Raw genomic sequence first — 12,404 nt, 5'->3', positions numbered from 1 at the left:
CTCATTAGGAACAGTAAGACTTTATTTTTAAAAGAGTACAGTTATTTTTCTGAATTTGCCCAAAAGCATTCCTTGTTTTCTTTCCAAGAATATTCGTCCTCATAAATCTCCTGCAAATATAAACAAAGAATGGGAAATATTGTGAGAGTCTGCTACATACATAGCCGCAAGCCAAGCAAACAACTCAACAGCCACCCGACTATTATTTACTGATCACATCAGGAATACACAGCAATTAGCTGGCAAACAGCAAGCAGAAAGGGCAGCATCCTCAGAACATACGGCCTTCCATGTGGGTAGCCACTGAACCTCAGCCTGAACGCAACCTGAACCCCAATAACTTCAGGAGGGCCCACCTATGTAGAAGGCACTTCAGGAAAGATCTAGAAGAAAGGATGCAAAAGCCACGGAGCATACAGCATTCATGTTTGAAACTAACATTTTACATGATGCCATGCTACTCCACCATCATTTGTAGGAATAAGAATATTCAAGTGTACATAAAATGTTGATGTTAAAAAAAAAAAATGACATCAATGCCCAAAATACAATACATACGACACATTTGGGACAGCTTAGTTACTGCCCAGCAACAGACAACTCCAAATCCAGCAGGGCTCTGAACCCCCGGATTATTCTTTCTGAGACCACAGAACCCCATTCTCCTGAAATACGTGTCAGAAAAGCAGAGATGTCTAAGAAAGCGTTTTGCACTGAGCAGTAACTCAGAGAACATCCCCGTTACCATACACCAAGTTTCTCTAGAGAAGGCAGAGGTAATGCTCATTACTTGCACGCAACACTGGGCTTATGCAATAAGGCAGTATTTCCAGTCCCAGGCTGGTCTCTCCACACAGTGCTGTGTGCCCATACTAGCTTTGGGACCTCTGCACATTCCTTCACTGTGTGCTGTCACTGTGCTTATGTGCACTGCTGCTTAATGCTCTGTGTTTACTCAAGGCCACAGGGATAAGGGGAAAAAGGAGAGACCAGAAATGCCACTTTTACTTGCAAACTGTAACACCATCCATAGCAAAGCTGACTCCAGGCTTTTTCAGAAGCCTATGCAGAGCTGAACTTTGCCACTCAAGGGAGGAGTGCTCAGGCTCCATGACTCCCATCACAGGAAAGAGTTAAGAGGAGCTGGGACATACACGCAAGGGAGGGCCTTCCTCATGTCCTCCTGCCACCAATGGGCCTGACAGCAGTAAGAGAAACAACCACTGGTACTAGAAAGAGGTGTCCCCTCAACAGCAACTGCTGCCCATCATGCTTCAGCAACTTCCCTAAGAGCAATAGCAGCCTCCAGCCCAGCTGTTTAAGACTCTGGCACAATCCTAGAACCAAACTTGGCTCAAATGTACCTTTTTCCATATTGGGACGGATGCTTTTAAGGTGTTGATGCAGTACCTCACAGCTTCAAGGGATTCCACTCTGTGTGGAGAGGAGACCGCAATAATTACACTTGCTTCAGTTATTGGAACCAAGCTAAGGAGAGAAAGAAACAACAGCACTTTTAGCTAATGCTTACCATCAAGAGCAACCAAAAGTTGTGGCCATGTCACGTCAGTATTCTGGCCACGCACTCTCCTGACTCATTCATACTGAGCAAGTGTCAGGCCATGTCCAAAAGATTATACACTTCCAAAAGGAAAGAAAATCACAACCAAAATTAGTACCAGATGGGAGAATTCCATGCTTTAGAATAAATAAACCCACCAGGCAGAGCCTTTTTTCTTTTCTTTCTCTCAATAAAGTTTATGGAATTAAAGGGGAAAATTGCTAACTTACAACAATGCATAGGATACTCACTGGAAGCTGGCTGATTAATAGTAACAAGTCAGGAATGACCAGTTCTTACTTGAAAGCCTGAGAAATCATCTCAGTTTGGAAACAAGTATGTGAAAAAAAAGAAAGAAAGCACCTCAGACTATTAGGATTTTGCACTAAAATTTAATTTTTGACAAATTCTGATTTCAAATTATGAAGTTTTTCATTTGGTGTGCTATATGTACCAAACTGAGTTAAGAGAGGTAGCAGAGGGTTTTGTCTCACTGCTCACAAGGGCAATATTCCCAAAAGCTGCTTCCCAAGTCTCCCTCTATAGTAAGACTCCTCTGGCAAACATCTCAGAGGGAAAATTTAAGTTTCAGTGCTTTGAGCTGCCCTTGAGAGAAATCATTCTCTGCTGACTACAGAGAAAGTCTAAAGAAACTACATTCCAGAGCTAATACTAGCCTTTGTGATCACCTCCTAAGTTACTCCTGCTGAGAAAAAGAAGCAGGCATTTGAGACACACTCCTCAAGCCCTGATAATTTCACTGAGAAATCTGATGAACAGGAAAAGCCCAGCAGCATGTCAGAGACTAGCATTCTGTGTTTTAAACCCAACAAAAGATGGATCTCCGAGATTCAGGGACTGGAGTTTTTCCTCCCAGCATGGCTGGCAATTCCCATTCCCACTCCCCTATTCTAAGCTTTTGGGCTTCCTCTGACATAATTTGACTTACATCTGACAAAAAGAAATTGACATTCTAAAGTACAAGAGAAAAGAGAAGAAATAAAGATGTGCCTTAAAAAAAAACAACCCTGCCCTTCCCTGCAAGAAAATCGCCAGCCCTTCTCCCCACTTTCAAACTAACAACACCAGTATCAAAGTTCATGCAAGCTAAATGCAGATTCCAGCAAACATTACCAGTATACACTTTTCGAAAAGCAAAAGACTAGATTTCTGAAACTTAGTTATGCAGCGAGAAGTTGATCCTGCAGCAAGCTCTGTTGCATTACAGAATATATAGACTCTTGCACATCCTGCAGGTACATAAGCACAGCCAAGCACCAGTCAAGGATTAATATTCAACTTTTGGAAGGATGGGGTCTGACCATACATACCCAAGTCTATGGTGCACTGCAACGTGTTTGACTGATGGCCATTTCTGTCTAACATCTCTGCAGATTTTCTTTATTTCAGTCTCTGCCATTGAAGTATATGCTTCATACTCTAGGTGAATCACCTTTTTCCCTTCGAAATTATTTCTTGTAGTACCTAAACACAATAAGTTATCAACTCGAAGCACCAATATATACCTAGTAAAATTTAACATCTCCCATCATGGTCAAGATCAGCACTGTGCAAACACACTGCCCTCCCCTCATTTTGGCTGCGTAAAGAGATTCTTCACACAAGAGAAATCTTTAACATTCCAGCCAAAATTTAGTCCACAGATTGTGCAAGTCTGCAGTCAGCAACGCCCAAGGTTCGGATATCTTTTGTGGTAACTGATAAGGTGCTATTACTGTATCTGCCCATGCAACATTTAAGTGCTCAGTATTTGGGAGCACAGTGGCACTCAGGTTTGAGCACAAAGGGGTGTGAAGATCTATACCATGTACATTAAGCAAGAGGATGGAGCCATTGGCTTTGACCTTCCCCAGAGCATTGGTTTACTTTCAACCAAGATCTGAACAGCAGCAGCTTCCATACAGGTGAGCACATGTGGTTTGCACAGCCACAGCTACCCACTTCCCACCTTGAATGAGGGTGGGAAGCAGAAGGGGGAGTAACTCCAAGCAGTTCTGTGTACCAGAGCTGCTGTTCTGCTGAGCCAGGACAGCAACAGCAGCAAGGAAGCTCCTCATCACTCCACCCCAGCCCAACTGTGCAAGAGTTGCCACAGTCTTGTTCTAAATAATTCAGAACGAATTTTCTAAATGTCCTCCGGAAATGCACTTATTTGAGAAGCACAAGTTTGGGGTGTGGAACCACAATTTGGGTTGCATTTATTAGACTATTAACACACCCAGGGATCCAGCTTAAAGACATTAAACTCACCAATGAACAGAGACACTGCCCCACAGTATGGCGAAATGACCAGCTCTGACACTTCCTCTACAGAGAGTTTTTCAGACTTGAGCTTGATAAAATCTTTTGGCACGTCTTCGCTTTCATCCATAGCTCACTAGAAGAGCTGAAACCAAACAGATTCTGATGTTTTTGGTGATACTAGCATTTGCCAGTTGCTTTTATCCAGTACTGATACCCCAATTTATTCAGAAAACATGCACCATCTACTCACTCACCACAAGAGACCATTCTCCATGTCAAATTCACTTCCCAGAAGACTTGCTGAGAGAGTACTAACTGTAAATCTCAAGGGATATCCTTTTATTTTTTAATGTATGTGCGTTCCTTTCCGGCAGGAAAGTCTGGTCCGGTAGGACTAAACTAGAACTAGAACTAATCCAACACCCAATTTAACAGTACAATCAACTAGTATGGACCATCTTGCTGGCAGATCTGTAAGACTGTCAACCCCTTCTGCATTTTATCCTGAAATCAAACACAGTTTACAACAGAGGTTTCTAATAAAGAGAACTCTTGGATTCTAATCCTAAGGTTTAATATGCTTTCCGGGACTTTCAAACGCCCATCCTATCAACCTGTTTTAGGGACGCAGGAGCCACTTCTAGTTTCTCTGTGCAGAAACCAGTTATCAATTCAACTAAGAATGAAAAGCAAACGAAGCATGCTGAGCAGCAGCAATGGAACAAACTGTAACAAATACATGGACTGGCACTTCAAAGCATGCAGACAAAAATATTCTAAAGACACCTCTCTTTGACAACAACAAACAAAAAATCTTTTTTTTTTTTTAAGTAGCAGACAGTTCTTTTTCTTTAATATCTTTTCTCTTAAAAAGTAGCAGCAGGTTTTTCACTATTATCTTACTTAGGCAAGCTGGATGTCTATAGACAGCCAGAAACAACTACTAAAGCATAACAAGACCTAAAAACCAAAATCAAAACAATGCCTGACCTCTCTGGCAATTTTCTGCTATTTACTGCATATGTGTTAATCATTTATTTGTGCAGCAGCTTATAGTTTCTGGTCAACACTATGGTTCTCTCCAGCAGGAAGCACAAGTTAAACTCTCTCAAAAGAGTGGGGGCGAGAGGGGGAAATGCACTTCACATCTCTGGACCTAAACAAAAAAGGAAGATTATACAGAATCCATGAGATATTTCAACACAGGATGATCCTCCATAGCAAAATAAGCAAGAAGTGATACCTACAAAAAAAGAATTTGGACTGATTCAGCCTCCGCTAATTGGTGGGATGATGGCAACCTCGTCTCCTGGGTGCAGGACCAGGAGCTGATCTCCAAGAAGCACGTACTCCTGCTGAACAGCAAAAACCACTTGATCCCGGATGACAGCAAGCCTGAGGGGGATTGGCAAGAGCACAAATAGGTTTCTAAATAGAGCATTTGCAGTTGACCATTACATTTCTTTAAACAACAAACTGGTGCACAGCCTAGGGCAGCTGAGGTCAATACTTCTAAGACTTACACAACTCTGCTCCCAATATACTTCTAAAACATCATACATAACAAACACGCACCTCCTACTCTTGGATTTTACTGTTGCAGGCAAGAAGGAACCAACTCGGCAAAACTTTTAAAAGTCAGGAATTGAGTTTGTCACAGGCATTTATAAGCAACAACAAAACCAACTGCGGTATACAAGATCCACTTCAGAAGCTTCTAACAAATCAGTAAGTAACTCAAGAGGATACCAACTATCTGATTTGAGATTAGAATGAAACGTGTCCCCTGATTCAGTCTGGCAGAACAGAACAGTCATTTTCTTCCACAGCAAGAAGTTATATGGCATGCTGTTCCTAAGATCTCATGGAGATTCAGTGGCCTAGGAGTTGCTCTTCTCGTGCAACCTCACAGTTCATGAGGCTTTTGGTCTTTTGTACTTACAGATCTGAAATCTGTTATTGATAAGGAGTGGTAAAACAGATCAGAGAGGAGATATATGGCATATGTAAAGGAGGCATATGGCATATGTAAAGCAGATCTTCTGTATATTTGCTTGGTCCTCACATCTTTGAGATCTTCATGTAACAGGCCACAGCTCTGGACACAGAGTGAGTCTCTTTCACAACTAAGTTCAGTCATACTGTGAGTATGAGGGCAACAACAGTAAGACATAAATGAATGCCAACACTTTACTTTAAAAGATGCAAGCATCCAATTACATTATTTGAGAGCACAGAGTGTAGCACAGACTGCAGAGAACTGTACTGCCTAGAAACGAGCACGCATGCCAGAAGGGCCTGAGTAAAAATCATCTTATTTCCTACCAGCCAGATAGACAAAGCAGGCATGGCACAGGCCAAGAGAAACACAGTAGCACTGATTCAGAGGACAGCCTGAATGGAGGGACTGTAAGAAAATAAAGTAAGTCACTGAAGAACTTAGCACAACTACATATGCAAAATGTACTGCTCCAAGTCCTCATTCATAAAAGGATGAATCTGGCAAACCACAGCAAGCTGAACAAAGGTGCTATGCCTTTTGATACCAACCGTAGTAGTAATGTAGGCTGTAAGGTAGGCTGCAAAGTAAAATACACTCATTCCTTACTGCCTCTTCTCCCCAAACACACCTGGTCTGATTGTGTGTGAAGAAAAGGCCCCTGGCCTAACATTTGTTTAGAACTCCACACTAGGAAACAGCTACCATTGCTAAACAGTTTTTTTTTTTCCATAGCCATTGAGAGTACATCCAATGAAGAAGGGTGGTGCCAAAAGGAGTAAGTACTTTGGCGCCTAAATCCAAAGTTAAAGAAACTCGGGTACATTCAACACTTAACCCTGAGGGCCTTAACCTCTGCTCTAACTTTTTTTCTTTTTTCTTTTTTTTTAACCAGGCTGTGCAGAGAGGTTGTGGAGTCTCTATCCTTGGAGATATTCAAAAGCTGAATGGACATGGTCCTGGGCAACCTGCTCTAGGTGCTCTGCTTTAGTGGGGGGGGGGGGGGGGGGTTGGACCAGATGATCTCCAAAGTTCCCTTCCAACCTCAACTGTTCTGTGATTCTGTACATCAAACTCACTACTGACAGGATTGAGTACATTACCTCAGCCTTAACCTGAGATGGAAATTCCTCAGTTGACATGCCCCAAAAGTACTGGTACAGAAAGCAATCTTACAGCACACCTAATACTCTTTTAGGACCTGACTCCCTGTGAAATGCAATGAAGACTTCTTTCTTTCGAGGCAGTGGAGGTTGAAAGTGGCTGTGCCTATTTCTTATGTAAGAGTTGAGCAGATGGAAGTCTGTGGCAGAGCTTGAGTTCCCTTCTTTACCTGCTTTCCAGAGACTGCCATAAGCTCAGACGAAGGGCTGAGTAGACAGAGAGAAAAGTGATCAAAAACACCTGCTCTTTATGAAAAATTTCTTCTTCATTGCACTGGCTGTGCTGGATCCCTTTTGGAGACATTTCACTTTCACCACAGGTATCAAGCACAGATTAGCTACTTTACTGTCACCTGCAGAATTGCTTCCAGAGTGGTCCTCCTGGATGATAGGTCACATATCTTACTTACTTATGCCCAGCTTTTGGGAACATTTATTGGATCTAGGCTTTTCTAGTGTAAAGCTATAGAATTTGCAATTTGTCAAAAAGCATGCAGGTTACAAGAACAAGGCAAATCTCTGTTTTTATGATACCAAAATACTGACGCAAGTTCCAGCTCTGTATTCCTTTACATAAACTGTTAAACTCTGCTGCACGCCGGCAGTGATCTTCCCAAATACCTTGGATGAATCTTAACAATTTCCTCCCAGAGCTGCAGCGAGGTTATCTGCCGTGGCACAGAAACGGTCTCGGAGCGCAGCCCCGCCAGCTCGGCACTCCTAGCAAAATACAGCACCACTACCTGTTCAAGAGAAACAAATGCCCTGCAGACTCCGCGCCTGCCGACACGGGGGAAGGAGGCGCTCTTGTGCGTTAACTTCTCCTAATACGTATACGCATAGACACACACACACAAAAGCACGAAGCTTTCTTATGTTTCTTCTGCTTTAGCTGTCAGGAGGAAACGAAAGGAGGAAAAAAAAAGACGGATTTTTCGAAAATAATCGCGACCCCGTGCCTGTGTCCGGCCCTCGCACGCTGCCGCCGTGCGGCTCCGCCCGGCGCTGCCGCCCGCCCGGGGCTGGGGGTCCCCGCCGCCGCCGCCGCACCCCGGGAGCCGGCCCCCCGCCCGCGGCCCTGCCACCGCGCCGGGGCAGCGGCACCTACCTGGCAGCGCATGGAGCCGCCGTCCCCGGGCGGGCGTGCCGGCAGCGGCGGCGCCTGCGCCTGGCCGAGCGGCGCAGGGCATGGCCCGCCCCTGTGGCCTGGGCCGGGGAGGGGCGCGGGCCCGCTGTAGGGCGCTAGGCCGCGACGGGCCGGGCCGGGGGGCGGCGGCGCGGGTCCGGGCCGGGGCACTAGGCCGCGCCGGGCCGAGCAGAAGGGCGGAGCGGGCCCGCCTGGGGCGTTAGGCCGCGCCGGGGGCGGTGCGGCGCGGCCCCGCTGTGGCAGAGAGGGCTTTCCTCCGCGGTGTTTAGCACGAGCGGGAGCCGAAGGCGGACACAGTGCTAGGGCGCCCCTGAAGAGGGGGGCAGCGGGGGAAGCATCGGGTAGGAGGCCGTGGTCTCGGCTTCACCCCGAAACATGGCCTGTAAATTTGGGGGACAGCACCCTAAGAGGCAGATTTTCAAATAGGATCCATCCAGTCTGTGTTGCCTACAGTATGCATCCATTGCACACGTTATAAATCTATAACACATAATGCATGTGTAACATATATGAACCAAAGATCCATTCAGATGTGTTGCTAAGAGATTTCTTGGGTAAGCCCCTTTTTGGTACGGGGACTGCCTTGGCAGGATGTCACCTGCCTCTCTATGGACAACTGTACGCCTTCAGCAATCGCTTGCATGGAAAAATAGCCCTGTGAAAGAATGCTAGTTAACTTCATGCAGTTTGGCACCAGGGAAAAGGGGAGAGCAGTATGGGGTATGTGACAGGTGCTGCAGAGAGACCCGCAGCAATTGTTCTACAGGCCACAACTGTGCCCCGAAACTCTGTCGTTGTGGGTGGCCAGAGTTATTTCTGTGCTGTTTACCAGGCAACACTTGTAACCTCACAACAGTCAAACAGTACCTCCTTCTATCACGCGAACCGGAGGGAAATCTGTAATTGTTATTAGTGACACGGAGTTTGTAATACATAAATGAGCATTTGGGATTCCAGCCAGGTAGTCAAGTGGAAAACATCCACCCTAGCTCAACTGCAGCAAAAAAGTGCCCTTAACGTAAGAGCTGCTATTCATGATTTTGAAAGATTATGTTGAGAGCAAAGCAGACTGTTCTGCACAATAGTTCTTGTGTCTGAAGTACAAAGGCAAGGAAAGCATCACAATTTTCTACTGTGGAATGAAAAAGTGCTAAAAAAGTTTTCCAGAGAACATGCAAAAGAAAATTACTTTCATAGAGTATTTCGTACCAGTTATCCAGTACACTGTGTCTTAATCCTCTGCTGCGAGGAACAAACAAGGTATTTTTTAAAACTCTATTCTTTTGTTTGTGAATGATTAACTACGGTTACAAATTGAGCTCTCCTCAAGACAGCATGTGTCAAGTGAATAAAATGTCTGCTTTCTTTTTTGTCAGGGCTGTGTAATTTTGGATCTATACATCTTAAATGAAATAGATCACTTTGACAAGATGCACATGACCCAGTCAGTAGCTAGCAAGTGGCTGGCACATTTTTCCAGTGCAAAAGATGTGCCACAGGTGTCTGTCCTTAGAGTCAAGAGGGTGAGTAGCTAGGCTCAGCTGGAGCAAATTAGTCTCTCAGTCCACAAAACAGTGAGCTTTGAAAGGTTTATCCCTGGATTTGGCATTGGATTTAGAATTAGGTCTGCTGTGGAGTAAGGAGAGAGTAGTTGCAGGCAGCAAGTTTGTGGATTTTCTTTGTTTGCTCTCCAGCTAATGACTCACCTACTCCTGTACCTGGCTGCATGTTTCAAAGGATGGGTCAGTCTTCATCCCTGTGTTGCATGACTTGTGTTAAAGGCAGAATTTGGCCTCAAAAGACCAAAAGGAATGGAATAGGATTGCTGACTCTTATCATGTATTAATTGTGTTCTAGAACCAATAAAGATAGGTTAAAAGATCCTAAGAAACAGAATGGGATTTAAACTGAGGTGTCGTGCATGTCCAAAACAAAACCTCTCTTTAATTACCTCCTAATTCTGGAGATTTTTTCTTCTTCCATCTTAAAGTTTCCTAGATATTTATGATTCTACTTTTGAAGATGCCCAGAACTGCCACAATCTAAGATGCGCTAGGACATACACACTAGCTCATACCAGAAACATCATCCACCTCAGAAAATAGAGCTGTGACCAATACATTTCTTAGTTTGCAAAAATGAGTTGTATTCAGATTGCTATTTTTTCATTTTGTTTGTTTTGTGTTTTTTGGGGGGAGGGCAGGTACCTATGCTTGGGAGTTATAAAGTGAAATGAGAGGAGAGACCTTTCTTCAGTTCTGATGGAGGTACGTTAGCTCCACAGAGACTGGGATTTCAAAAACATCTCTTTCCTAATTATTCCTATAGGTTATCTCCATATGCTTTCTCCCTTAACATACTATCTGTTTTGGATCCTTCTTTGAAGCACTTATTTGTCTTGCAGCTTTTGATTTGAAGTGTAATTGCAAGTAGCTGCAGCATGTAATGTTTAGTTCTAAGTGTTCTTTATTGGGTCTAAAATTTTTGGTTAGATCTTTTCCTAAACTGTTACCTTTGCTTTAACAAACAGATGTGTATGCATTCTCCCACACACATTTATATAGTAGCCTCAAAGATGATACTTCTTTTGGATGTCTTTGAATTTTATAGGTTGTAATTAAGCCTTCCAAAGCTGACGTTTCCTATTCTGCTTTGCAGCCTTTCTTCATTTTAATAATGTTTAGTATTGAAAAAGAGCAAATCTTACTGTAAAGGATTCCCCATCGCCATCAAAATAGAATGTGGCTTAAGAGGAATTCAACTCTAATAATGCCAAGGAGAGAGAATGGCAAGGGACTGTTATTAATTTATTTCTTTTTTGCCAGCAACATACCTTAAACTTGAATATCCAGTCTGAACATACCCAAGGACTAAGAAGTTTACAGTCTGAGGCACTGATTCTGCAGTGTGCTGTTCAAGAGATAGAATCACAGCAGAGTCAGTGAAAATTAGGTAGGTATACTAGTCTACTATTACTAAGCTATTTTTGTAATAGCATATTATAAAAATTGGCACAAAACATGACTAGACACCTTGGGAAAACCAAAGAGGAAAGAACTGGAGACATGTTAATAATCTCTTTCTTTTTACTGAATATTTGTCTATGGTCACTGCAGCAAAAGTGAGTCTGTAGGACTGCACACAATTCTCTCTCTTATAGTAGATTTTCTGTTTCTTTTCATTTCCATTTTGGATCTTTTCTCAGGACTGTTTGGTATAAATCTTTAATTACTGCTCTGAAATCCAGATTTATACTTAGGAATTCTGCAGAGAACATCTCTTACTCCTGTTTTACTGTTGTGATCAATTTTGCTATATTGGTGCTAGATCCGAATGCATCTGTAATACACATCAGAGACCTAGATATTGATGCATGACACTGTATTTAGAAGAACTGACACAAGGCCCTCACTTCATGGTTCCTAAAATTACTAGGAAAAATAAATAATCATTCTCTGGAATAACCTTTCATTACCCATTGCACCCTTCATTTTTCTTGGGTGATCAGCCAGATCTAAAGTCAGTTTAGCATTAACCCCCTGCTAGTTAGTTCATTTAAAACAAAACAAAGCTGTTTGTTTGGAATAGCCTAAAAATGGGGCAGATATAAGAGATATGTCATCATGAATTCCATTCATTCCACTGAATTCAGGTCTGAATTTGGCCTCATACACATTAGCACTGGTAATAATCTGGAAAACATTTCCTTCCTATTTGGGGAGGAGAAAGAGCTGTTCCTTGAGTTTCCGTGGTGGAAGAGTGGGGAAAAAAGTGAAAATATGAATCTGTCTGAGGCACTATGACCTCCAGAATTCCTGTGTGTGAGGTATATATGGCCATTTGACCAATGTCTTTAACATTCCCCTTGGCACTCTTTGAAATTGTCTATTACAAAACAGATGGTGCAGTAGTTACTTTTTGAAGGGCTAGAAGAGCATGACCACATCTGGAATTAATCTTTAGCTCCCTAAACCAATAGATCACCCAGTTTTAAGGGGGCCTTCCAATATAAATGCATTGCACAAGTACAGAGAGAGAGTACACAGCTTTAAAGCAGAGTATAAGCAGCCTGGAACTATAATTCATAAGCACACAACTCTTTCTGTTCAACTGTCTCATTTGTAGGCAAGTTCTTTTTACAAGCATTTCTTTTTATTTTCATTGAGCAACAGCAGTAAGTGAAATATGTAACATTTAAAATATGATTTTAAAAATCCATAAATTTTCAGGTTTTGTATAAAATATTTCCTTTTTTTGTTGATGGCTACA

The 12,404-nt window shown here is 43.0% G+C and overlaps 2 protein-coding genes across 2 annotated transcripts; both read right to left on the bottom strand.

Annotated features, from left to right (window-relative positions):
• On the bottom strand, window positions 1–4,217 carry LOC135324634 (molybdopterin synthase catalytic subunit). The gene is made up of 5 exons (XM_064501279.1): window positions 4,081–4,217; window positions 3,833–3,968; window positions 2,893–3,046; window positions 1,365–1,488; window positions 1–110 (listed from the first exon to the last, which is right to left on the bottom strand). Exons 2-5 carry the CDS (start codon window positions 3,951–3,953, stop codon window positions 42–44), a joined length of 468 nt encoding a protein of 155 aa, XP_064357349.1. The 5' UTR covers window positions 3,954–3,968; window positions 4,081–4,217; the 3' UTR covers window positions 1–41.
• LOC135324635 (molybdopterin synthase sulfur carrier subunit-like) lies at window positions 4,194–8,337 on the bottom strand. Its single transcript, XM_064501280.1, has 5 exons — window positions 8,097–8,337; window positions 7,610–7,731; window positions 5,074–5,221; window positions 4,817–4,982; window positions 4,194–4,330 (listed from the first exon to the last, which is right to left on the bottom strand). Exons 1-3 carry the CDS (start codon window positions 8,106–8,108, stop codon window positions 5,095–5,097), a joined length of 261 nt encoding a protein of 86 aa, XP_064357350.1. The 5' UTR covers window positions 8,109–8,337; the 3' UTR covers window positions 4,194–4,330; window positions 4,817–4,982; window positions 5,074–5,094.
• Window positions 8,338–12,404: the final 4,067 nt, after the last annotated feature.

This window comes from Dromaius novaehollandiae, chromosome Z, assembly GCF_036370855.1.
Source record: "Dromaius novaehollandiae isolate bDroNov1 chromosome Z, bDroNov1.hap1, whole genome shotgun sequence".
Lineage (NCBI taxonomy): Eukaryota > Metazoa > Chordata > Aves > Casuariiformes > Dromaiidae > Dromaius > Dromaius novaehollandiae.
Note: the sequence above shows the minus strand (reverse complement) of the source record. Positions and strands in the feature narration are given on the sequence as shown.

What these genes read in the sequence shown, in the direction of transcription:
- LOC135324635 (XM_064501280.1), bottom strand. An exon ending in ATTGTTAAGATTCATCCAAG is followed by an intron (nt 5,222 to 7,609) that starts GTATTTGGGAAG and finishes AATCCCCCTCAG; the next exon opens with GCTTGCTGTCATCCGGGATC.
- LOC135324634 (XM_064501279.1), bottom strand. Translation starts at nt 3,953, where the DNA reads ATGGATGAAAGCGAAGACGTGCCAAAAGATTTTATCAAGCTCAAGTCT. An exon ending in GCAGTGCACCATAGACTTGG is followed by an intron (nt 1,489 to 2,892) that starts GTATGTATGGTC and finishes TTCTCTCCTTAG; the next exon opens with CTTGGTTCCAATAACTGAAG. An exon ending in CCGTCCCAATATGGAAAAAG is followed by an intron (nt 111 to 1,364) that starts GTACATTTGAGC and finishes TTATATTTGCAG; the next exon opens with GAGATTTATGAGGACGAATA.